Source organism: Nomascus leucogenys, chromosome 13 (assembly GCF_006542625.1).
Source record: "Nomascus leucogenys isolate Asia chromosome 13, Asia_NLE_v1, whole genome shotgun sequence".
Classification (NCBI taxonomy): Eukaryota; Metazoa; Chordata; class Mammalia; order Primates; family Hylobatidae; genus Nomascus; species Nomascus leucogenys.
In genome coordinates, this window is record NC_044393.1 from 71087253 (window position 1) to 71114520 (window position 27268).

General features: G+C 35.9%; 1 protein-coding gene across 4 annotated transcripts in view; it reads left to right on the forward strand.

The window, feature by feature from the left end:
- Positions 1–27268, forward strand: part of PTPRZ1 (protein tyrosine phosphatase receptor type Z1) — a 195130-nt gene that overhangs the window by 51371 nt on the left and 116491 nt on the right. For all 4 annotated transcript variants that reach the window (XM_003261255.3, XM_030825513.1, XM_004090211.2 and 1 more), the window contains exon 2: positions 6338–6403. In XM_003261255.3, coding sequence (XP_003261303.2) covers positions 6338–6403 — 66 coding nt within the window. The remainder of the gene's footprint in view (positions 1–6337; positions 6404–27268) is intronic.

Here is a 27268-nt window from a genome sequence, read left to right on the forward strand (position 1 = left end):
GGTATTTTTTAGGTCTTTTGGTTACACCTGAAGTGGTTAACAGTAAGTGCAATGTTTGAACTAGTACTATAGCCTAAACAAACCATACTATCTGAATTACCGTAATTAGCTAAATTAAGTTTCATAAATGTCGTTGCACGTATACTGAATAAAAGTTTACATTCCAGATGGGTAAAGATAGGCTATATGATAATTTAACTTGACAGCAAGCCAATCCTTAACATTGAATGACAGGAAGATCCACAGAGAAAATTTGCCATGTATAATATTGTAGACTCTGTACTCGTGGGCAAATTTAATTTTACTTGGAAAGTTTGTCTTAGCAAATCAAGGTTTTAGGTTTGATCATTTGGGTCATAAACTCAGCTTTCTTATCAAATGGAGAAAGACAACAGTAATAGAACATCTGAAGATACAAAGTATTTAATAACCAGGTGATGTGTTCATAGGTGTTCTTTAATCAAAAGTTGATTCTGGCTGGGCACGGTGGGTGGCTCATGCCTGTAATCCCAACATTTTGGGATGCTAAGGCGAGCAGATCACTTGAGGTCAGATGTTCGAGACCAGCCTGGCCAACATGGTGAAACCCTGTCTCTACTAAAAATACAAAAATTAGCTTGGCATGGTAGTGCACGCCTGTAATCCCAGCTACTCGTGAGGCTGAGGCAGAAGAATTGCTTGAACCGAGGGCATAGGCATAGGGGGAGGTGCAGAAGTTGCAGTAAGCCAAGATCATGCCACTGCACTCCAGCCTGGGTGACAGAGCGGGACTCTGTCTCAAAAAAAAAAGTTGATTCTCTTCTTAAAGGAATTCCTATTTTTTATTTTATTCTCAGAGAAAAGACTTGTTTCCAGTGACAGATGATTGTGACTGCTGTCACTATCAACCATTGTTTATCAATGCCACTTCAGTCCTAATCATGTCTTGCTATCAAATTCTTTAGTGGACGATAACCACTCTGATGACAGTATACTATCTCCAGAGGGTTCTAAGTCCTTCTTCAAGCCTTCACAAACCACCTATCTTTCTTCACGAGCACACATCCAACCCTTTCATTTCAGTTAAAATATTTATTGGATTATTTCATACTCTTCTTTGAAATTTTTCCTCAAAATATATGCAACATATGAAATACATTCAATGCCATTCAGTCAACTCCTCGCTTTTAAAAGAAATCTAGGTAAGAAGAGAGAGTAGGATGAAAGTTAAAAGTGTGAAGATGGATAATGATCTGTTACCAAAAATAAGTTCCTAGTGATCTATGAAGATCCTACATGAGCGCTCCCTGGCGTCTCAAATCTCGAGTTCTGTGATTTCTCACTTCTTGGTCCTCATGCCTTTTCCTCTACCTGGAACATTCAGCCCCTTTCCTCAGGTCTCGTCTTTGTCAGTCTTCTTCAAGGTATTTAACGGTTCATCTCTAATTCTATCATTTCTTTGCCACATTTCTAAACTTCTGCTACCAACTGATCTCCTTTTTATGTCCTCGGAAATTCTTTAGTAACTTCTTTAAAGGATGTGAAATATGCAAGAAGTTGGACAAATTCACTTTAAGAGATATGAAATCCTAGACTTCAAACTTAGATCTGTGGTTATTTTCTATCCGAAAGTTATTTTTCTTAGGAGCACTGTATTTCTCCCTATTATAGTAATATTTTGGTCACTTATGGCAAGAACATGTGTATATGTGTTTGTGTGTGTATTTTCTCAGAGCACTGCTGCTAGAATTTTTAGTAGAATGCAGGTGACAAATTGTTAATCAACATGAAACAGAGACTTTCTTTAGGGTAAGGCCACAATCAGAAGCATTTTTGGAATTCAAAATATTTATAATGATTTTTTTTTAGTAGAAAATGAGCACCCTTATTTTAACTTGGCGGGGGGGTTTAAAAATTTTGAGAAAAAATGGTTGCCTTGATAGGAAGTTATCAAGGAAAACAAAACTTTGATTTCCTTTACATAAGTGTAAACAGAAATGAAGAAACATGTCTTTATAATACATATACTAAATAAATATATGTATTTTTATAATCCTTGTATATATACCTGTTTGCATATATGTGAGTGCTCAAGGTGAGTTCAAGGTGGAATGGGTTGAAAGGAGAATGTTTAGGTTATCTGAAATAATATAAACCAAATTTCTCTCAATTTTGTTAGGAGGTTAGAAAGCTGCTTCGTGAAGAATATTTTTAGGACAAATTTTAAGATAACGTTAAAAAAGATTTGCTAATATGTATTTTCTTGTTGTATGTCATGTGAACAATCACTTCCTGAAATTTCTTAGTTTTATCACTACAAAACAGTCACACCATAACAGCCTTGTCAAAGATTTCAAATAGAAAGAAACAAAATATAAAAACTAAAAAGAAACTGAAATCCACAGAAACAGAAAAAAAATTCTACATTTCATTATTTTAATGGATCTTAAAATGCGTCAGCACTTTGATAGATTCTTTTTTATATAGGATTTCCTGGTATTCAAAGTATATAATGCAACAAAAAAGTGAACCCAGCTTCTTTTTTTCTTGTTCATTGGAGCTATCACATCTCATCTATCAGACCTCTGAGTAGAATTTTTAAAGTGGGGTACTCTCTCACGCCCAAGCACTATGTAATTAGCATATGAATGTGTAACGGATTGTTTGAAGTAACAATTAAGGGAACAATACATAAAGGAACTGAAGAGAGCTACTAACACCTGGGAATCTTGTATTGAAAAAGCTTTCTTAATGTAAGTAATTAAAAACCCAGGATAAATGTTCATTGTGTAGGGATAAAACTCTACAAGGAAAGCTAAAATTCTGCTCATGTTTTGCTGTTATCCTTTAGAAGGAATCATTAAAACAAGAGCTTACTGTTTTATTTATTTCAGTAAAATGCTTGTTAAATACAGGTTTTGCATGGTATCTGATCTCCTGAAGTCACCACAATGCATAACAAAAATGTCTTACATTGCTAAAATATTTATATTTAAAATATATATAAAATGTCGAGGAATCTTTTTCCTATGGCTAGTGTAAAGTTTCAGAGAAAATTTCAATTGATTGCCAGGTTAAATCACGTATACAGTCAATTCTTTATAATTTATTTGTCCAAGTAATTCCTGCTAATGAACCTGTAGCCCGCTGTATTGTTTTACACTATTTTGTGTCTCTTGAAGGCAAGCATGCTATCGAGGCTCCTGCCGAGGCAGAGCACCTTAGGAGAGTAACCAGTAGCTCAGGATTCTTAGGAATCCTTGATATTGAGGGAGGGTAAATGAAGTGGAAGGCAGGGGCCCCGCATTATGGTTTCCATTTTTTATCACTTGCTGCCTGTACAAACCACTTACGTTTTTTGGCATAAATCTTCTTATCTCTAAAATAGGAATTACTTTTTTCTAGACTGTTAAAAGTCTCAGTCAGTAACCTTTTATGGCCCTTTCTAATATCCACTTGTATATATTCATTTGTAATAAAGAAACTCTTAACCCCGGAATTTAACTTAAATCAGTTTAGTCTTAAATAACTAGCATTTTATGAAACAACCCTATTTGAAAAATAAATTGTGAGCCTAAGATTTCATTTGTAAGTAGAAAGTGAAACAAAATGATGTATGAATATTCATAACAGCATTATTCATAATAGCCAAAAATTAGAAACAACACAAGTATCTATTACTTGATGAATGGATGAATAAAATGTGGTATATTCAATTGTCAAAACAAAAATTGCACCAAAGTTAAACAGGAAGGAAATACTTTATTCAAGGCTGTTGCAGTAGGGGAGAGAAGCTAGATCTGAGTCTGAACTCAACACACATGAAGCAAACTGGGTCAGGTTTTTAAGGGCTGGAGTGAGCTTGTGGAAAAGAACTGCAGGACATTCAGGGCCATAAGCTATCTGTATTTGCTGATTGGCTTTATCTGAACTACCTCTTGTCATAAAGATATGAGTTTATCTAACTACATTTAAGTTTATCTAAATAAATTCGTATCTTTATGACAAGAAGTAGTTTTTACAACTTGGAGCAAAGTGCCCTACTGAAGTTAGGCTCCTACCCTCCCACCTAAACTGGAAGATAAAGGTTCCGTCTCTCTTGTTGATTATTTTTCAAAGAGGTGGTTCCCAGGTCCTTGAGAGGTACATTTCTGGATTGTAAGTTACCAAGTGGCTATTAAAAAGACTTACATCTCACAGGAGTAGAGGAAGAATTACAAGCCGGGCACAGTGGCTTACGCCTGTAATCCCAGCACTTTGGGAGGCCAAGGCAGGCGGATCACGAGGTCTGGAGTTCGAGACCAGCCTGACCAACATAGTGAAACCCCGTCTCTACTAAAAATTCAAAAAAATTAGGCAGGCGTGGTGGCGTGCACCTGTAATCCCAGTTACTCAGGAGGCTAAGGCAGAAGAATCGCTTGAACTCGAGAAGTGGAGGTTGCAGTGAGCTGAGATCACGCCATTGCACTCCAGCCTGGGCTACAGAGCAAGATTCCATCAAAAAAAAAAAAAAAAGATTACAATTACAGTACAATTACAATATTCATAAAGTAAATTCTATAATAAAGGGAAACCAAGGGCCTATGGTCAGGAACAACCCTTTCTAAAGTTTAGTCAAACCAAGGGGAACTTTCAGGCTGTCCTGGTCACCATATGATAGAATATTCTTGGACAGTGAAGGAGGATGATGTATTGATACATGCTATGCCATGTATAAACCTCGAAAACATTATGTGACGTGAAAGAAGGTGGTCACGAAAGGCCCCATCATTCTGTTTATATGGAAATGTCTAGAATAGTCAAATCCATAGAGACAAAAATATTAGTGTTTTCCTAGGGCTGGGGGATGGGCGTGGGTGTGGGGTGGCAGCTAAGGGTATGGAATTTCTTTTTAGAGTGATGAAAATGTTCTAAAATTGTTTGCAGGAATGGTTACAAAACTTCGTAAATATTCTAAAAGCCATTGACTTGTACACTTTAATGGATGAATTGTGTGATACGTAGATTATATTTTAATAAAACTGTTGTAAAAAATAGATTTATGTTGAAATGTGTTATATAGCCAATAGAATATTTACTTAATATATAGATTTTTAAAAATTTAAACACAACCAAAACCTTTATTTTTCCAAAGTAGGTTTTGGCTTTGGATAACCTATGAATTTTAAGTGTGCATTTCTGATAGCTGGCCTGCCTTTTAGTTTTTATAAAATAGTAATTTATTACCATGTTGTAATAATCAGATAGTATATAACATGGAAGAAAGAAAAATAAATTCTGAAATGTCTTTGAGATATTTGCATCCAATAGAGAAAACTAACATATAAAGAGAATAAGAAGTAATTTCATACTATATAAACAGAGTGCCAATGTATGAATGAATAATGTTCTACAAATACATTTGTAAACTAGCTATTTGTAGCTTTCTCTACAGAAACAGTTCTGCCATCAACAATCAGGTTCCAAACCTATCCTGCAAAGATTTATTTTACTCACAATGAAGCTGAAATGAAGTATTAATGTTAGTACAGTCAGGGATTAAGGGGCAATCGTACAGGAAGGAGGAGAATGAATCTGAACACTCCCATTTATTGGATGCAGGCATGGCTCCTGGCAAAATTTTGAATTATGCAGAGTGAGACTGGTTTTCATCCTCTTCTTTTGTCTATCCCTTGCCCCATGTTCTAGATCTAGAGACTGTCTCTCTGGGTCATGGGGCATTGACTATCTTTATGGCCATAAGTTTCCCATTGCATTACCTAACTCAAGCATCTCTGTTCCTCCAAGTGACAAATTCACTCACGCTATCTGACATAACATTTCTCCCAAACAACATATGCACATTTAAATTCTACTTTCTGACAGCAGCTAATTTTGTTTTGCATTAGGAAGGAGGCAAATTTTGAAAGCATGATAAACTCTGGGTACACTAGAAGCATTTTCAGATAAAACTTGGATTGTAAATGTAAAGGTATCTTTAATCAGTAGGATTTCAGGCATTAGACTTAGGGAATGGTAACAAAAATTTGGAGGCATGACAAGCTGTCCTTTCTGACTCCAGTCCCTCTTTGGGGCTGAACCCCTCTAAGCTGCTCTTTCATTACCTAAATATGTACCTTGTTTCTGCCTGAATGTCAGCCTCCTTTAAACACACCCTCTAAAATTTACACTAGCTACCAGAACAAGGGCATTGGAGTGTATAATATAATCGTGGTGGTTGAGGTTGAGAGAACATATTGAGAAGATGACATGGAAAGGAGTAATCAAGAACTATTTATGGTATGAATAATTTGGGCATCTTTTATTTTTGGACATATATTTTTCTACATACTGATTACTTGGTTTTTCTTTTTTATAGATTGGGCTAATGGATACTACAGACAACAGAGAAAACTTGTTGAAGAGATTGGCTGGTCCTACACAGGTAAACATATTACTTATATAATGAGATTTAGCAGAAACTTTCATTGTTTTGTATCTATTTTTATACATAAAAGGAAGCTTTGTAGCACAACACATCATGTCAACTTAGCTAAATGGATAGTTAGATTAATTAATAGATATATAAAATACAAAATGATATCTTATGGGCTTTCCACAAACAAATTTGGTAGTGTAGGGCTTATTGACATCCACCCAAACTGTATTTGAAGCTCAGGCCCAAGCTGTCTATATACCTTCAAGAAATAGCATAACCTGGGGCTCTGTTTTTTTCAACGGGGAAATGGGGGGCTGTTCTGAGCATTAAATGAGATAAATAAAGTGTGAAGCACTTGTCACAGAGCCTGCTTCTAAACAGAAAGCTCTCAATAAATGTTAGCTGCTGGAGTTGTTATGATCATGCCAACGATTATTTTTGTTCATTTAACAAATATTGATGGGATTCTTTCTCTCAGAAGGGGCATTCTTCTGAATTACTGTTGTTAATTTATTGGCGTTAGAGTATAAAATGATTTTATCACATTACTAGACTTTGCTTAGAACATTATGAACATCTGAAGTTGGCTTGAAATAGTTATAACCAAAAATCATTATCAGAAACTCTGGGAGAGAAAGTTCTAGCCCTGAGTGGAAGAATATGAGTGGAATTTGGGTGAACCATGACATGCCTAGTAACCATGTGGGATGGAGTTGAGCATTAGAGTTGGGTACTCATTAGCAATAAACTTGGGTTGATAAGATAAAATCAGATTACAAGGACTTTACCATGAGCCTGGCCAATTTACTTAATAGATGAAGTGCAGAAGCATGCTGAATTTTGTAGATAAGGGTGTATTTTCTTTCTTCTTTTTAATTGCTATTTTAAAAGTAGTAAATGTTCATTGTAGAAAATTTAGAAGTAGGTTGAAGTACAAAGAAGAACATAAAAATCATTATTTTATTTCCCTCAGGCATAGCCACTTAAAAAACTGCTATAGTCCTTTTAGGACAGTTTTTATTATCCAAAATTTATATATTTTATTTATAGAGTTATGCATCCAGTTTACTCTTAAAATTATATTTATTTCCTCATTTTAATATTCCTGCTGGTCATGATAATCTGCTTACAAATCCATTGAATAATTTTTTTATTATGTAACCACTTCCTATTTTTGTATATTTAAGCATCTATAAGCAATGACAGATAGATGAATTGACAGATATGTGTGTTTTTATTACTTCTGTGCTATAGAATTATTGATACGCAATTACTGAGTAGGAAAAAAAAAAAAACTTTCAAGCCGGGTGTGGTGGCTTAAGCCTGTAATCCCAGCACTTTGGGAGGCTGAGGTGGGTGGATCACAAGGTCAGGAGTTCGAGATCAGCCTGGCCAACATGGTGAAAACCCATCTCTACTAAAAATACAAAAAAATTAGCCAGGCATGTTGGTGCACACTTGTAATCCCAGCTACTTAGGAGGCTGAGGCAGGAGAATTGCTTGAACCCCGGAGGTGGAGGTTGCAGTGAGCCGAGATCACGCCACTGCACTCCAGCCTGGGTGACAGAGCAAGACTCCGTCTCAAAAATATATATATATGTAAATAAATGAATAAATAAATAAATAAATAAATAATAAATAAATTTGTGATGCACACTGCCTAAATGCTTCCTAGACGGGTTACACTCATCTGTCATATAAATTTCTACCCCACTCTATACTACCTAAGATTGATGATTGTCATATTGAAAATCTTTATGAATTCAACAGATTTTTAAAAATCATGTTTTGTTACTTTAATTTGCTTTTTTTTTATTACCACTGAAGTCATGATTTTAATTTTTTATTAGCCATTTGCACTATACCTCTTCAGTGCAATAAGTTAAATTAGAACCTGGAAAACAATCAAGATGTCTGTCAGAGCAGGAAGAGTGAACAAATTAAGGCACATCTCAACTGTGGAGTACTCTGCAGATGGGTATGAGGTAGACCTCTGTAATATTGTACAGAAAGACCTGCTATTGATTTACTCATTTATAATAAGGACCCATACATCTATAAAATACTACTTTTGATATTTTAAATCCTAAAAAATACACAAAAGCAAAAATTATTCATAATTTGACTCCATTTTGAATTATTTAAATGGAATTATTTTCTTTTTTATTTTGCTATGTAAACAAATTATACCCAATTTAATAAACATCAGCAAACTCTATTTACTTGAGGAATTTCTTTTTTCAGAAAACATGAAGTTTAATCAAAAGGGTTGTTGGACCAAAGGGCCTACCTATTTATAATATTAACAGATAATGTTCAAATTAATTTCAGAAATTTGTGTTAAAATTATCTATTTCCCCACATTTTCACTAACACTAACTCTAAAAACCTAGACAATTTGATTAATCAAAAATGGAATCTAACTTTTAATTTGTATTTCCCTGATTACCTACAAATTTTTCTATTATGTTTTTGTATGTACTACCAATTGGGTGTATGTTTATTAACTAATGTAGTATTGTCTTTTAAAAAACTTTATAATTTTATATACTTTATAACTTTACATCTGACAATTGTAATTCATTTTGTCTTTTCCTATGAAAGAGAAATCCTAGTATTTTATAAAAATCACAACTGTTTTTTAATGCCCCTAATAATTATGAAAAACATGTTAGGAGGGACTAAGAATGCTTAGAGTGCATCCCTAACCATGGAAGATGACATTACAAGGGGAAATCCTTAGTTTTCCTGGAAAATATCTGCCAGTGTCACCATCTGGGCAATATTTAATGCAGGACATCTTTTTAAATGATTCATTTAAATATTGCTTGTTGTGGTTTGGGAATGCTACTTCCAGGATAAGCTTTTCCCCAAGAAGTTCTTCATGAGTATTAAAGTTCTACATGTTTGGGCCTTTTATGTTTGTTTTTATTTTTAATTCCTAAGACTATCACAAGCCATCTTTTAAAAATTCATTACTCTATTGTTTTTAAGGTAATGTTTGCTCCATTAAGAGTAATATATAACTGTTTTAAAAACATGATACATAGAGATATTATCACAGAATAAAAGTCAGCCTGGTTCAGTTTTGTTAACAGCTAACTTTCTAGTTTCAGAAGCGAAACCAGAAGGAGGTTATTTTCCTCTAACCAATCAATTTTCAAACAGAAAACTCAGATATTTACCAAGTATGTATGAGTAAAATGAAAAACAAACTTTAATGCACACTCTACTCTCCCTAAACCCAGAGTTAGAAAACAGAGGGCCTATTGCCTAGGGAAAAAGAAAATTATAGTTCTCAGCTCCAAGCAAGGGTGGATGTATGTTGACTAACGGAGTGATGGTGGTGTGTGTTTTCAGCAGCTCAGGGGCCCTATGCATCTTGGGTGTGCCTCATCAGGTTAGGAGAAGACAACAGTTTTACCAGGGTTTCAGCAGATATGATAGCAACAGCACATACCATTGTGCAATATCCTGTTATCTTAGGAGGCAACCACAGAGCTGCTCCTTTTAATGCGCTGAGTATAGACACGGCACCTATAGAGTGACTAGGCTTTGACATATGGGTCTTTGCAGAAATAATGTGTAGTTCTTTGCTTTAAAATCAAGATGAATCATCTTGCTCATAACCTAAGGCCTATTGGCTTTAGCTTCTTTCAGGAAAGTCTAGTGATCAAAGGGATAGACTCATTAAAATATGGTATTTGTTGTAGGGGGTAGGGTGGCAGATCTCAAAAAGGGATGTTCCAGAGTCAGGGTAAGGATGGAAGCTTACCTAAGTTTTTTAAAGAGTGAATTGCTTTATTTACATTAGTGCTTCCCTTTGGTTTGGAAAATTATTCCTAGAATATTTGAGAATCCTAGGAAGAAACTAAAGATGAGGACATTTTACAGCTGTTTGTTTAGCTCAAAACTGGATGACATAATTATTTTGTCTGAATTACTAGACTATCAAAGAGAAAACAAACGAAATTCTTTATCAAAATGAATGTATTTCACCCAAGCAAATTACATTAAACCCAAACCTTTAACATGGATTATTCACTATAAAATGAATTATCACATTTTATTTTTAATACAAGTATTTAAAGTTTGATATTATTTTTTAATTTCTATGCTATTATTCCATTTAGAAAATGAATGACTATGCTAACTGCTTAAAATAATTGTATGAAAAGAATGAAATGTTAGTCTTATCATTCTTAAATGTAACTAATTTTGTGAATGGCTTGAGGAAATTGGACTTGACCACATTCAGTTCTAGTTTCATCTTAACAGTTTATTTTATTGAGCTGTATGTTTGTGTTCCTTCCCATATTGTCTCATCATTTAAATTTATCAAATTAGTGGCAATCATGGAAGAAATGACTTGCCCTTGAGTGTGTCTGAACATATAGGATTCTATTAGTAAAAATTACTGAGTACATTATAAGGCTTGTCTGTAAAAGAACTAATAAGCCATTTAGAAATATTACATTACACATCAAACATTATTTAAATGGAATCACTTGAGCTAAAGTCATTATGAAAAAAATTACACAATTATGATATATGAAGTAACAATGTAAATCCCCGCTGGCTACCAGATGGGTGGAGAAAGGGAGGAGAGGTAATACTCTTTTAGTTGTGTTTTATGCCTAGGTTAAGAACAACTTTCTACTCAGGATGCATGCTACAATTATGCTAAGAAATGACAGGGTTGGTAAATACAGTTGACAGCCTCATTTTTAAAAGTTAGTATAAGAGGTTGAGCAAGGCTTGCTTGTCACTTTGTGATGAAAGAGTGAATTGTAAATCTGTGAATGTCAGCACTAAGAATCTAACTCTTTCTGTAACAACTTCATTTCATTTAAGGGTTTCAGAAAATAAATGTCACTCTTCCTAGTAACCTTAAATTTTCTATGACAATTCCTAAACAAAGACAGTTCAGTGAAAAAAAAAAAAAAAGATAAAGTGAAGTCATTTTTTTTTTAATCTCATGAACACATAGCCCAAGATTATCCTAGAAGATGTTAAAAATCTTCTCTTCAAGTTGTTAGATCTTTGATTGCAACCTCCAGCAATGATAAGATCATCAGAAATGGTAGTACTTTAACTGCTTTATTCTTAGAAGTAGTACGACAGAAATATAATCTTTATTTTCTGGACTTTAAAAATATTATATTGTTTCTTTTTCACCAATCTTTAAAGCAACTTGAAATTGAAAATTTTATATTGATACATTCTCAAGCATTCTTAAAACCTAAACATCTTTAAAATTTTAGTTAAAGAATGTGTTCGATTCACATAAGAAAGTGTGGCTGTTCTGGCCACACACAAGTCTGTTAGACCTTGCTAGATACCCTAGAATGAGGGAGTCTTTAAATACCGAATTGATTCTATTTCTGTAAATAGAATATCCTTTATTCTAAACAGTCTAAATAGTCTTTCCATTTTGATAACTGTATATAGAAAATGCTACTTATAGAAAACAAAAAGGCCATAATTTAAGGTTGTGTATAGTATAGTTTGGTGTTTGGCTTTTATTTTTGGTTTAGTGTTTTATTTCTTTTGACCCAGGAGAAAGTAAGCCAAATTTAACTCAGAAAGAAAATTTGAATCCATGTAGAATAATGGCGGATTTTTGGCCTTTAACTTCTATAATCTGGAATATCCTTTTAACATATTATATTTTTCTCTTTCATTCACCACTTCTTATATAAACAGACTGTTCCTTTCTAATTTCCAACTGAACAGTAGAAAAGAGAGTTCCAGAACTCTAACTATAGAATTATCTCATTTCTGTTAAAAAAAATGTATTTATATGGACATAGATGAAAGGCTGGAATGATATACTCTAATCTGTTGACCATGGTTACCCCTGGAGAGTGAATCTCTAGATGTGGATGAAATCATAGGAGACAGGAGCCTCACTTCTTACTGTATACTGTTTATATTGGGGGAAAAATAATTTTTGACAAATATGTTGACACAAAATATTTTCAACTTAACATGAATTAGTTTTAGCAAGAAGGGCAAAGGTAGTTGGACAAGAACCACAGCTTTCTGTATTCACCTGTCAAAATGTAGGGCCTCTGCTTGGCTGAATCTCAGTGAGGGGATATCACAGACCCTAATAAGAGCGTGGACAGTGCTCAGTGCAGGTTTTCTGATCATCATTAACCTACAGACTGACTAGGCTGATTAAGAGCTCTGCATTTCAATTTTCCCGTTTGTAAAATACTTCTTAATAATGCCCAACTTAATTGTGTGCAGATCAAATAGATGCTTCACATTGTTGCAGGAAAGCTCTTTGAGCAAGTACATTATGAATCCAAGTAATTATTATTGAACAGTGTCTTAACTTGATCCCAAACAGATTGAGCAAGCCTGGGCCCATCTGATAATCTCACAAGAGGATTTAGAAGGGGTTGATTTGCTTGAATGGATATTATGGACAGATATTTCCTATCATCTGTAGATTTTTTTTAAAGTTTAGCTAAGGTTTATATTCTGGTCAAACCTTTTCTATGCTAGATAATGATGACTAAAGCAAGCCTCGTTGTGGAGGCTGAACAGGGTTAAGTGATCTAAAACTCCGAACCTGTGTATTGACTCTATTCATGAAAATTGCTAAGAGCAGATTTTAGGTGTTCTCACCACACACACACAAAACAGATAAGGATGTGAGGTAACGTATATGTGAATTAGCTCAATTTAGTCATTCCACCGTGTATCCATATTTCACAACAACATGTGTATACAATAAATATATACAATGTGTATTTGCTGATTAAAAGATAAATAAATAAATATGCTTAACAATTTTATTTGGTTGCAACTCTCATGTAGTATAGACTTAAAAAAATTAAGATGTGGCTGCAGAAGAGCATCACAATTAGATAATCATTGTTTATTATCTCTGCTAGTAAAACTAAATGCTAATGTGTCTCCCCTATTAAAAAAAAAAAGTTAAAATTGCATAGATTCTTTATTGAGTCCAGCTTCACAAGTATCATTGCTGGTAGCATCTAGTAGAAGCTTCAATGGGATGGGCAAGTCCTAGCAGCTCAGAAGGAGGAAACTTGGCCCCTTCTTCTTCTGGCTGAGCTGGAACTGTGTGGGCTTTGTGTAGGACGCATTGTGCTTCTTCCCCTTGCTGGGCCTCCTTTACTTCAATCTCTGTGGTTTTTTTTTTTTTTTTTTTTTTTTTTGAGAAGGAGTCTCACTCAGTCGCCCAGGCTGGAGTGCAGTGGCGCAATCTTGGCTTGCTGCTGCAATTTCCGCTTCCCAGGTTCAAGCGATTCTCCTGCCTCAGCCTCCTGAGTAGCTGGGATTACAGGCGCCCACCACCACACCCTGGCCAATTTTTTGTATTTTTAGTAGAGATGGGGTTTCACCGTGTTAGCCAGGATGGTCTCAATCTCCTGACCTCGTGATCCGCCCACCTCAGCCTCCCAAAGTGCTGGGATTACAGGCGTGAGCCACCTCGCAGAGCCCGTTCTCTGTGTTCTTTACTCAGGAGGGCTCTAGTTCGTGAAGTAGATACATTTCATTAAAGAAAAAGGGAAGAGAAAATTACATGGCTAATTAAAAGAAATCTAAGTCTAGGCTGCAATTTGTAATGTCACACAAAATTCACTTAAATGTGTTACACTTTTAGGCAAAAAAAAATGCCATTATAATAATTTTATGTTGACCTGTGTTGCCCTCCAATTTTATGCATTAGTAAGGGCCTAGTGGAAGGCTTATTTAGTTTCAATTTCCTTTGTTTTCTGTATGGTAATTCTGACTCTTTAAACCAAGAATTTTCAAGGAGCAAAAAGATAAAATATCATTATCAAGGAGCAAAAAGATAGAAAAATCATTTCTATTATTCAGAAAAAAATTTTATTAAGTGAAGCATATTTTAATGACTGAAGCACAGAATTACAAAAATTATTTTGAAATATAGTCAGACACATTTTGGACTTAGGGATTTTATTTCCGTTATCCCTTAGGAGGAATGTGTATATGGCTGTTTATCCTCTTATCTATGAATACCATGTGACAACTAAAGAATAAAAATATCAAACTTTTAAAGAATTAAAGTTAGTTTTATTCCGAAGCCTGACTGAGGACTATAGACTGAGGCCTATAGCCGGGAGCACTGCTGCTGCACACTGTTGCAGCCATGGCTTTTACACAGGCTGTGGAGGTTCAGTATGTGCAAAATCACATCAGATTCACTCAAAAGTTACGTTAAAGTAGAAACACATCGAGGTTTGGGTGTGAGAGTCCATCTAACTACAAATTACTAAAGTACATTGGTTATAGATTATAGAAGCATAACCACTAACTCCATCAGATGTTATCTTATGTGTAAGAAAAGGCAAAGATTGGGGTCATTTGTCTTCTAGGGAATACAGTGACTTAGGCAAGAGACGTGAGGGCTTTGTGCTGTATCTTTTGTCTTCAAAGCATCCCTCCAGAGAGCTGCACATTGTCACAGAGTCAGGAGCTTGTGAAATTATAGTGGCAAACAGAAACGAGCAAACATGCCTTCCTACATTTACCATTTTGTCTCATACCTTTTTCTGCTTAAGCCACACAGTGTTTTGTTCAGATGAGATAACCCCTTGACTGGACCAGAGCTGGGCCTTCTCTTGGCTGGATGCAGAGGATCTTAGAGATCCTCTGTGGCCCTTAACACACCAGCATCCAAACTGTTGTAGACTTTTATAGAGCTTCCAATATCACAGAATATTCTGGTACTCTTACAACAGCTGCACATATTCATTCTTCAATTGCACAAGCCTAAAGATTCTTTGGAAGAGAGGGAAACTTGAACCCTATTGAGAGGTAGGGTCCAGACCAGTAGAGCCGTGTTTGATAACCTCAGGACAGTGGGCCTGATGGAAGCCAGAATCAAGGGAGAGGCCAGGAGGAGCCCCTGAGAGACAAGAGACAGTTGGGGGACTGAGGAAGAAACATGGCAGCAGAGACTGAGTGCAGAGTGGAGCCTGGCACCAGGAGGAGCAGGTTCCCAGTTCATTGTGATGCACCTGGCGGCTCCCCTGGGGCCTTCCCCACCCAGTGTTCCTCTTTCTCAAATGCCTACACGCTTTGTCCTGGAAACAATAGAGCCCCAGCAACTCCATAGTGGGGCTGCTTCTGAAAGAGGCAGAAATGAGAAGAGGAAGATGCTGGGGGTTCAGCAGCCGAGGTGCATGTGGTGCAGGCATCCAGTCCAATTAAACAGGCACCCAGAGCCAGGGTGGAGGCTGATGGTCTGGAGGAAGGAGCAGCAACCTACAACAAAATCAGATTCTGGTCCATGCAAGCTAAACTTCATTCCCTTAAGGGATGCTATTCAGCTCCCTAATTTAGTAGAATAACTTCTTATGACCAATAAAAAGGAGCCTATATACACACAGGCTGAGGAGACTTAGTGTGGTAAGATGGTAGATGCCTTCTGATCGGATTCCATTAATGCCAAGATCTGTAAAGTGTAGAGATCTGAACCATTATCTTCACAAGTATAGTAAGTGCCAATCTGAAATTTTTTTCCCCACAAGGAAAACACTTTTTTATTTCTCATTATAAAAGCGTGTTCATTTAAGAAAATCATGTATCATATATTTCATGTTTAATATGTTTATATATATTTATCTACTTATGTATTTGTATCTATCTATTTATCTATGTAATTTCTCCTTCCAGAGATAACTACTCTTAATGTCTTCTGTTGGGGAAATATAATTAAAAACAAAATCTTCTCCCACCTCAGAAATCCTCTCCATAAATGTAATAACAGCAACAAAAAAAGCAGTTTTATTATCAAACAAGCATTAAACCAGAATGTAATACACATCACAGGCAATCACTGAAAGATTGCCAAGATAGGAAGAAATCTCATCCCTTCATATAGCCAAACAGATACAACCCATTACATGTTTTCAAGATAAACAATAACTTGTCTTTAAGTAGAAGGACTTGGCAGCAACTTTGTCACACATGGTTCAGCTAAACTTTAACTGATAATTGGAGTGACTATTTGTGTTACCCTATTGGCTTCATCCAGAGGGAAAATAAACCTCACATTTTTGAGACAAGAGGTAGCTTTACAAATTGGAGCCAGAGACTCATGGAAGTTAAGCTAATGCCTTCCCATAGAAATTGGGAGAGTGGGGCACTATCTTCCTTGATGTTTGCATTTCACAAGGATGGCCCCGGGTCCTTGAGAAAAACATCCTGGATCATGAAGCTGACAAAGGGCCTATCTAGCTTTCAAAAGGATTGATATACATTGCAAAACAAGGAGAAAGTACTTACAATGATCTCTTTTCTAAAGTAAATGCTCTTTAAAAAAGGATGGGGTGGGGGTGGAGAGAAAAGTGTCATCCTGGTTTTCAATGGGGAGAATTAAGCCTCTTACTTTTAATTTTTATTTGTCCTTACACTTCCTAATTATGCATCCTGAATTCTGATGGCCTCTTACTAGATGTACTGCTTTGTAACCTGCTTTTATCTCTAAAGTAGTTTGTGAATATCTTTCTAAGTAAATGTATTGTAACTAAATCAGTGTGAGGGCAACAGAAAAAATAAGCTTCTACCGGGGCAAAACTGTCACTATCCCTGTGCCTGAAGCAGAGACTCACACATAGTAGGAGCCCAATAAATATTTGATAGCCCAATATATATTTGATATATTTGATAGGGAACAGAAATAATTTTGCCTGAGAGGAATTGTGACCAGTAATAACATAATTTCAGGGGATCATCCCAAATCCTTCTTGCAACAAATAGATGATACAAAAAATAAATACTGTGGAGTGAGTTCAGAGCAAGGCTTAGCATATAAGAAGTAGCTAAAAATCTTAATGAATTGGAAAACAGGGAAGGCTGCATTTTATAGCGCTTTGCCACCTGGAAATTGAAACAAAGGCAGAGCCACCTAGAACCAGTGCCAAAGCAAATCCAAAACTTGGCATATGCCAAAATATATTACCTCTAAACTCTGTAGTTTCCATTCTTTCATACTTCATGAGCATATCTAGGAAGTAAGATCTACTTGCAGCACTTTAAAAAAAAAAAATGACATATAGTTTTTCTTTTCCAAGACCCTAAAAGTTTGTTCTTGAAGATCAGTTGTATTTATGCATATAACGTACTCATGTATCATTCAGATTTTTATGTTCAGTCAACTTGTGTTAGAATATGAAGGAGTAAACTTCTCATCACCTCCCTGGCTTGCCTTCTACCTTAATGATATTATAAACTTACTGACAAAGGAAAATTTAAAGTATGGATATTATTAGTTTAATCAATAGTCATTGGATTGTATAGCATAAGCCAGACACTGTACTAGGCATCAGAGATGCAGTGATGAGTGTAAGTAATCACAAGTATGCAAACAATAGTGATCAAGCGTGGTTTTTTTTTTTTTTTAAGCATGGTAAATACCTCATGGAGATTGTGTTAATGTAAGGTAGGGAATCCTAATTGGCCTAAGAGGTTCAGGGAAGGTTTACCAGAGAAAGCGACTTTAGATTCAGATAAAGCATAAATAGGAGTTAAGTCAACATGGGTGAAAAATTGTGCCAGGCAAAGGGAGCAGCTATCCTAAGATCTGTAGGTGAAGGCGAAAGCACTGTGCTCCAGCCTCTACCGCATTCTTCCTGCTTTTGGACAGAAAATTAGGAATGTGATGAGACAAGCTTCTTGGGGCCCACTGAATTAATTCTGGTACCCTTACCCTATTGAAAATTCTGGATAACAAGATTTATGCCATAGTTTGATTGGCAATGGCTTACATCTTAACTGTTGACTTCTTTGCATTTAAGAGATGTTAGGCATGATTTTACATCAGCACACTAGTTAGGAAACGAAAGGAAAAGGGGCTAGTGAAAGAGTCCAAAAGAGACGGGTATGAGAAAAGGAGCTTTACATACTCCAAGAGGGGTACAGCTTCAAGTAGATAGGATTAATCAACATTGTCACACAGTTCTGGGGAGTTCACAGTGAGATAAAAACTATGGACTTGGACGTATTTTAATGAAGCAGGTTGTAGTGGGGATTCTTTTGTTAGTTTGTCTGATGGGAATACAAGCTCCAGAGACAGTCCTACTCCTTCCTTCTAATCTGGACTCCATCTTACATGTCATCTTTTTTGTCCCAAAATTTTTCACTTGTAAAAAGAAGTAATGTTAGTACCAAGCTCAGCAGGTGCTGCAATGATTACATGTGTAAGTATATACAAAGCAGTTAGAATAGTGTCTGATGCATATAAAGTGCTCAATGAAATTATTATTTAAAGTCAGATAAATCTTCTGTCATATTCAGGACTTCTGACAGGTTTATGTCCATCACGCTATTATCTTTCAATAGTACAGATATAATTATATGATTCTCCCCATCACCTGCCAAATAAAAAAAAAAAAAGGGGCTCTTTAGCTTGGCATATTATGGCTTTAATAAGCTGGCCCACCTATCCTGTTTCATTCCTCATCATTACCTTCCCCCTGCCTGCTGCTATACCAGCCTTTTCAAACGCAGGTCTCTCTGATTCTGTTTATAATCCTGCCTGAATAGCAGACTATGCACCTTCTTCAAGTGAAGCCTTCTTTCTTGACTCTTCTTTTCTGCAGGCCAGAGCACATCCCTTGCTTTCATATGCTGTCTCTGTCCCTCTCTCTTTGTTGCAGTGCAGCGACATAGCAGGTTGCATGTCTCACTCATCTTCCCTTGTTCGGAATGTAGTACCTCGTGTGTGCTTAGGAAGTGTGTATGGCATGAATGGACAAAGCTACGTGGATTGAGCTTTTGTTTTACAAATGGAGAAATAAAGCGATGTAGTCATTTGCCTAGAGTCACAAAGTAAGCAGAAGACTGGAAACTTGGACCTGGGTTTTGACTCCTAGGGCCCTGGCTTGAGAATTTCTGTGGCCACATCTGATTTTTTGTTTGTTTGTTTTTGTTTTGTTTAAGTGATGTGGGAAATAATATAAGATATAAAGCTGTTAGGCTTTGTGTTCTTGTGTAAATATAAAAACTTCTGGTTCCAAAGCCTTGTGTATCGTCTTCTTAGCCTTTATGCATGTCTTCTTAGGAAACTGGTAAAAGCAGTCATTTCTGGAAAGTGGAATTGCAAATGCCCTTTATTTTCATCTGTTTGCTTGTCCAGCATCTTCTAGTTTTTCTAGACTAAACATATATTTGTTTTATAATCAGGTATGGGAAAAGGGAGCTTAAATGTCTAAATTAATTTTTATTCCAGGATGATTAAGAGATTGTTTTTGCATCATGGAATGTCTTCTGCCTTTTGATATCTCCTCATTTTATAATGGTCCTTTTATGTATCTGAGGGGCCTGTGTCTGGGCCTTTTTCTACTTCACTGTACCAGGTGAACTTCTTTACCAAGCAATAAAGTCAGAAATGGTATACTAATCATCTATATCCTTAAAGAGTGATAATAAATAGTAATTAGTGTGAAAATATATTCTCTTAGGAAAATGGTCATATTATACATTTGCATTTTATCTGGAGTTGATCTAGCCAGAATTCCACTGAGGGCACTTAAAGGATCACACAACTTGATTTTCTTCTCTGCTGTGACACAATAGCCTCACTTTGCATTCGTTTCACAATCTGGGATCATTATCCAAGCTCAGTGAGAATCAATTTCTCATAGATGATTGCCTGAATCACTGCCAGCTCAGCCACATTTTTTACATCATTTACCAGGAAGTATAGTTTTTAAAAAGTCAGAACAATGATGCAGGGAACCCATAACCCGAATATGCCCTCAAAATAGTCTTCAGAGTGGTCACCCAGCCCTGAAACTCAAAGTCTTCTGCAAATTGATTGACAATGTTACTGACCTGTAAATCAAAGGATTCCCCATTTCAGTTCACCATTTTCTAAGTGAGTCGCTATTGACATGAAAGAGTTCATTCTCTTTTGAAAGAACAGTTCATCTTTAGAGAGCAGCCTCAATTGTTTGCTTTTTAGCAGAATAATTACATCTTTAATTTCTATGGAGATAATGAAGAAAGCCAGTTTAGGGTATGTTTATGAGGTTTCAGAGTATATTTGGGGAGAAAATTCTGTAACTTCTAAATATGATTCTTTAGCCTCAAAATGTACATGTTTAGATAAATTACAATAACTGTTTTACTTTCATTTATGGTGACTGCTTGTTCATGCTTAAGCACAAGAGAGAAGGCTTGATTTAAAACCTAAGTCTCATTGATGAGTTTTTATGCCACCATCATTTTTAAAAGTAAATTTAGTAGAAAGCTAATTTTGGCATATAATGCAAATTCCTCTAATTTATCTGGCCTTCATTTAATAATTTTGGAGTTACCACTGCAAGATGTTTATATAGATTAGATACCACAGAGATCTAAGGAATTGTATTTATTTGATCCTAATTAATATTTGGCCTTAAATAGATAGTCACACCACTTTCCAATTTCCTAATTTTAAGCAATTAAACAGCTAGCAGCTGTTGGCCAGATAAATATTAAACTTTGCCAAGTAGATATATGCAAGTTTTTTTAACCATATTTGGAATGTATTAGAATAGATTACAAAATGTGTTGACATCATATACTTTAGAAGATTGTATGTTACAGGTTCTTACTGAATGATTATTTATTATCTGTTTGGTATTGTTAAAACTCATGCTAAAATATCATGGATAGTTGTATACTATCTATGCATGCCGGCTCATAGTATGTGAAGAAACATCAAATAAAAACTCCTGTGACTATCTTTACAAGCGTGCTTTGTATTTAAATAACATTAAAGATAATTAAATATTGTGTTAGTGAGGAATTTTATTTCCTTATTTGGAATATTCTTAAACTTTTACAGTATGTTCTTTTTTTGACAATGGAATTGTCAAATTAGCAATCACAATGATAAAGAATGAGACCATAAATCGTGTAGAATTTATTTATTTATTTATTTATTTGAGACGGAGTCTTGCTCTGTTGCCCAGGCTGGAGTGCAGTGGCGTGATCTTGGCTCACTGCAAGCTCCACCTCCCAGGTTCACGCCATTCTCCTGCCTCAGCCTCCTGAGTAGCTGGGACTACAGGTGCCCACCACCACGCCTGGCTAATTTTGTGTGTGTGTGTTTTTTAGTAGAGATGGGGCTTCACAGTGTTAGCCAGGATGGTCTCGATCTCCTGACCTTGTAATCCGCCCGCCTCAGCCTCTCAAAGTGCTGGGATTACAGGTGTAAGCCACCACACCAGGCCAATAGCGTAGAATTTAAACCAGTGGTTCATAAATTTTAGAGACCATCAGAATTACCTGGAGGGCTTACTGAAAAAAGATTGCTGGGCCTGATTTTTAGAGTTTCTGATTCAGTAAATCTGAGATAGAAGCCACAAATTTAATATCTAACAAATTCTCAGGTGCTCCTGATACTGCAGATCTGAGGAGCCAAACATTGCAGTGTCTAGACTCTAGCTCAATCTCAGCTTATGTTATCTTAATTTGGGGAATGAATGAATGAATGATGGAGTGAAAAAGAGGAAGCACATGCATGAATATATTTATTTGTGTAAAAGTGCTTCAGCTCTCTGGATGAGGTATATTGACATTTAAAAAGTAGCAGTATTGCCTCAATGTAACACGTAATAACATTGAAAATGCTATTTTCAAAACCTGCTGTCTGCATCAATAGAGGAGTTAAGTTTTTGGACAATTTTTAATGCACCTTGCATTAATTTCCCCATCTGGATGGGGCCTCTTTACCTATGTGGGGAAATTCCTGGCCTAGGTGGATCCAGCGAATCCTTCGTTAGTGAATCTGGCTGCAAGTTATCTTTACCTTATACTACTCTTGACACATTTATCCCTAGCAATTTCCAAGAAAATTTCCTTTTTTATAATCTTTTTTATTTACCTGACCCCAAAAGATCCTGGGTCCTGAAAATATTAAGATTGTGTTTTTCATTCTTATATATATATTTTTAAGTTTTTAAAGCCCGGTAGTAGAGTCCTTTTAAATTGCGTTGTTAATAATCCTAACAATAATAATTTCCTTCTAATATTTTTGGCTGTTGTAATGCAATTTATGGGTACATCCAAAATTTTTGAAATAGGATCCAAATATTTCTGGATTTCTATTCAGGAAAGGTTGTTATTCATTCTTTGCTTCAGTAGCTGTTTGGAGTTAAACAACTCGTAATTGTCACTTTTCAAGTCAATAATGTCAACCCCACAGGACAAATTATTTTAGTGCCATACATACAGATTACATTTTTTATTTTTAAGACAGTCTTGTCTTGCTCTGTCTCCCAGGCTAGAGTGCAGTGGGGTGATCTCAGCTCACTGCAACCTTGACTTCCAGTTTCAAGCGATTCTCCTGCCTCAGCCTCCCAAGTAGCTGGGACTACAGGCAGGCACCACCAGGTCCAGCTAATTTTTATATTTTTAGTAGAGATGGGGTTTCACCATGTTGGCCAGGCTGGTTTCTCACTCCTGACCTCAGATAATCCACCTGACTTGGCCTCCTTTAGCGCTGGAATTACAAGCGCAAGCCACCACACCCGGCCCAGATTACGTTTTTTGTCGTTGGGCTCCATTTTTCTTGAAATTTAGTCTGTAACCCTGGGGGATATGTTTGAAAGTTTTAATAGTTGTCCAAAAAATGTTATCTGTCAGTTCCCATTACTCTAGCAGAGGAATTATTTGAAAATCTCATAATGAATGGTAGAGCCTGCATTTGTTGTGTAATAATTTCATTCACTTATTCATATATTCAACACATCTTAATTAAGCACTCCTATCTGCCAGCAGAAAATAAAAAAGACTAAGTGCCCCAGATGGAGCTTGAATTCTAAAATAACAGAGAACAAATATCTATAGGTAAAGGAAATGACTCATGGTGGCACATTAAACTCTACTGCGTAAGATGCAATCTCCTTCATGAATATTGAGTACAGTCATTTTAGACTATTATCCTCTGGAGATATTCTAGAATTATAGGGATTAAAACCATTGATACATGTAGATCAACAACTACTAAATTTTGAAGATCAAGCCATTGTCTTTTTTTAAGTAGGTAATTTTTTTGGTACATTTTTAAAGTTATAAGTTTTGCAAATTCATTTTTTTTTTTTTTCATTTCCTCAGACTCAACATTCCCCCTTGGCTTAGGAGGATTCACAGTATACCTCCAGGTTACATGAGTAGCTCCATTCAAGCCATGCTTAATAATGAACTAGTTCATGTGGGGAACCCCTGAAAAATGACTGAGCTCATCCCAGTTCTCACTAATATTTGCAACCAGTCATACCTACTTCTCCTTTAAATTCTGTACCTCTTCTCATACACACCCTAGAGACAGTGTGCCAAGCATAACATCTTAATCTACACCCAATGCAAGAAGGAATTCTCTGTCTTTTTAAAGCCATGGAATAGTCCTCTTAGTTTAAAGACAGCCTCTTCTCCACCTCCCTAGGATGAATGTTAGACTTAGTGATGGGGTAATTTTCTCAAAAGTTTGTAAAAAAGCAGCTTGTCATTTTGGTCATATTATTACCATTTAGTATAGGAAGTTACCTTCAGAGGCACCATTCCCTAAGTGTAAATCTCCTTCACTCATTAAAAGTTCTGCACCACACCCACACTGTATATAGTATTGGAAGTTGCTAAGGAGTCTTGGTTGCTAGTAAGAGAAGCCTGAGAAGTACTCATGCTCTGAACTGAGTGGGAAATAGTTGTTCAGTGCTCCTGAAATTGAAACAAGAATTTTCTTTCAACCAGAGAAATGGGAAAGGATTTAGTGATTGCCTACAAAAACCTAAGGAACTGTTCAACTATATAGAGCCACTGTTTGGCCGCATGGAGGATCTTAACACATCCCTAGGTATTCCTGTATGTGGTAATAACCACAAACATGGGAACAGCTTTTGAATCCTAAGACCTGTACCCCAGTGAATGTAATGAGAGAGAATATAAGTCAGAGAGGGAATTCAAATTGTTCCTCTGGGAGCCTGAGAAATGTAAAAAACTGGTTTACTCCCTACACTAATCCTAAAAACAGTTGTCATCGCTCTTAATTCATTTCTTGGAAAAGAGACAACTGATAACAAAGTAGAGAGAAGGTCCCTTAGAGCTCCAATAAATAGTGATAGTAATATTTTGTATCCTGTTGACCAAAATAGGAAATCTTGAGTTCAAATTAATATAAATTGAGAGTTGAAAAAAATAAATTTAATGAAGAATGAAATATTGATATAACTTCAAAATACCTCCCCTCAAAATACTTTCTAATTATAAGACAAAGAGAATAATATTACAGTGGAAAGCCTGACAGACACTTCAATCAAGTGATCAAAGAAACGTCAGCAAAAATTATCTTTATAGAGATCCTGTACCACTGACTAAGATACAATGAGAAGAAAAGAGCATATTTTTTGTGATGTTTCTACTAAAAATGCGTAACCTGAAGAAACATCAGACAAACTCAAATTGAGGGACATTCTATAAAATAACTGTAGTTTTCAAAAGGATTGAGATCATGAACGTCAAGAAGAGATGGAGGAACTGTGTCAGATTGAACGAGAGAGGACAAGTAAAGGCAACATGTGTTACTGAATGGAAACTTATTCCCTAAAGCTTATTATATTGGCAATATCTGAATGAAGCATAAGGACTCCATGGTACTAATGTTATCAATGTTAATTTCCTTATTTCGAAGAGTATGTTGTGATTATATAGGAAAATATTCTTGTCCGTAGGAAGCTCAGGCTGAAGTACTCAGTGTCAGTGGGATGTTGGCACTACGCACTCCAGTGGTTCAAGAAAAAAAAGTCTATGTTCTGTACTTGAACTTTTTCTCTAAGTTTAAAATTATGAAAAAAATATACAACAATTACTTAATAGGACTTGCATTTTAAAAGAGAAGTACAAGTTGGAGAAGGTTAAAATGAAGCCTTTTAATATTTTACTCCATAGTCCTATGTGTTGCTCTGCTATGCTGACAATGCATGAAAATTTTAATTGTTTAATAAGAAAGAAAGGGAAAGATAATATCATAGAGCTCACAAATATGAGCCTACCAAAGCAGAAATTAGATTATACTAGTTTCAACTATTGAATTACCCTGTAGTTTAAATTGAAAAACAAAGATAATTCAATTAGTAATTCTATATCCAGTTTAATGATTTTTCCATAAAAATTATTTGGCTTATAAAACAATACAAAAGTCTAAGAAATATATCATTTAATATGGGCTTCCCTTTATTCATGTCTGCCAGCGTTTCTAACTACAATAAATGGAAGCAGGATGTTGCACTGAGGATTCGCTTTGTAGCTCTTTACCAGTTTGTTAGCCTCTATTTGAAGAATTTTTTTTTTTTTATGAGGCCAAATCCAGACTAAATTAAATAGATCTGGCATGGTAACATATCATTTCGGGTTCTAAATAAGTGATTCCTTTTAATGTGCATACTGAAATTTTCTCATATGACAAACTGGGACACATGAAATGGAATTTCACGCACTATTGAACTGAATTCTCGGTAGCTGCTGTGAAATGTTTGGGGAGTTTTAGTGGATTTATCCATTTTAGTGACCATATTTCCCCTCACATTTGTGAAATGCATTTTGCTGTTATTTTAGTTATTCTGAAAATGTGAATTCATTTACCTGCCTGTTCAGAGAACAGGCATGAGAGCTAAGGGAAATGATGATAAGCACAATAACAACAACAAATACAGGTGATATTCACTAATTTATTCATTCAATGCTAACTACAGGGACTAATATTGAATGAATAAATTGGCATCACCTATCTGTTAACAGAACAGGTAAGGAAGTACCTGCTCTAATTAAGCTTATATTCTATTAGAAAGAAAAAGACCAAAAAAAAAAAAAAAAGCAAATAAATAAATAATTGTAGCATATGATCGCTATTGTGAAAAGAATAAACCTGGCCAAACATGGTGGCTCATGCCTGTTATCCTAGCGCTCTGGGAGGCTGAGGCAGCGGGATCTCTTGAGCCCAGGAGTTCAAGACTAGCCTGGGCAATGCAGTGAGACCCCATGTCTATTTTAGAAATATAAATAAATAAGAATAAACATGTTGATATGATAGGCAATAGCTTAGCAAAGGTGGGGAGGACCTTTCCAAATGGGAGACATTTCATCTGAGGTATGAAGAAAGAAAAGTAGCCATCTGGTGACAAGTAGAGGATGAATGTTTCAGGCAAGCAAGGAAAGTGCAAAGGCACTGAGATAAGAAAAGAGTGGCTGCTTATGGAAGAGAAAGCAGAGTGTGGTAAAATGGAGAGTCTAGCAGCCATTATTTTGTTATTTAAACCTCACAGTGATGTTGTGAGGTTGGTCCTCATACAATCCATTTTTTATTTTTTAGGTAATATTACTGAGGAATAGAGAAGTGAAGTGACTTACTCAAGGTTATTAGTTGATAAATGGTAGAGACAGTATTTTCACCCAGAAAGTGTGACTTGAGAATCCATGCATTCTAAACATTATATGATGTTACTTCCTGTGAACCCTAAAAATGTGAGACAGGTCTCAGTTAATTTAAAAAGTTTATCTTGCCAGGGTTGAGGATGCGAGCCCATGACACAGCCTCAGGAGGTCCTGACGTGCCCAAGGTGGTCAGAGCACAGTTTGGCTTTATACATTCTAGGGAGACATGGGACATCAATCAACACACACAAGATGAACATTGGTTCTGTCTGGAAAGGCGGGACAACTCGAAGCAAAGGTGGGAAGACTGGAAGCAAGGAGGGGGCTTCTAGGTCATAGGTAGAAAAGAGACAAATGGCTGCATTATTCTGATTAGCCTCCCCAAAGGAGACAATCAGATATGCATTTATCTCAGTGAGCAGAGGGGTGACTTTAAGTAGAATGGGAGGT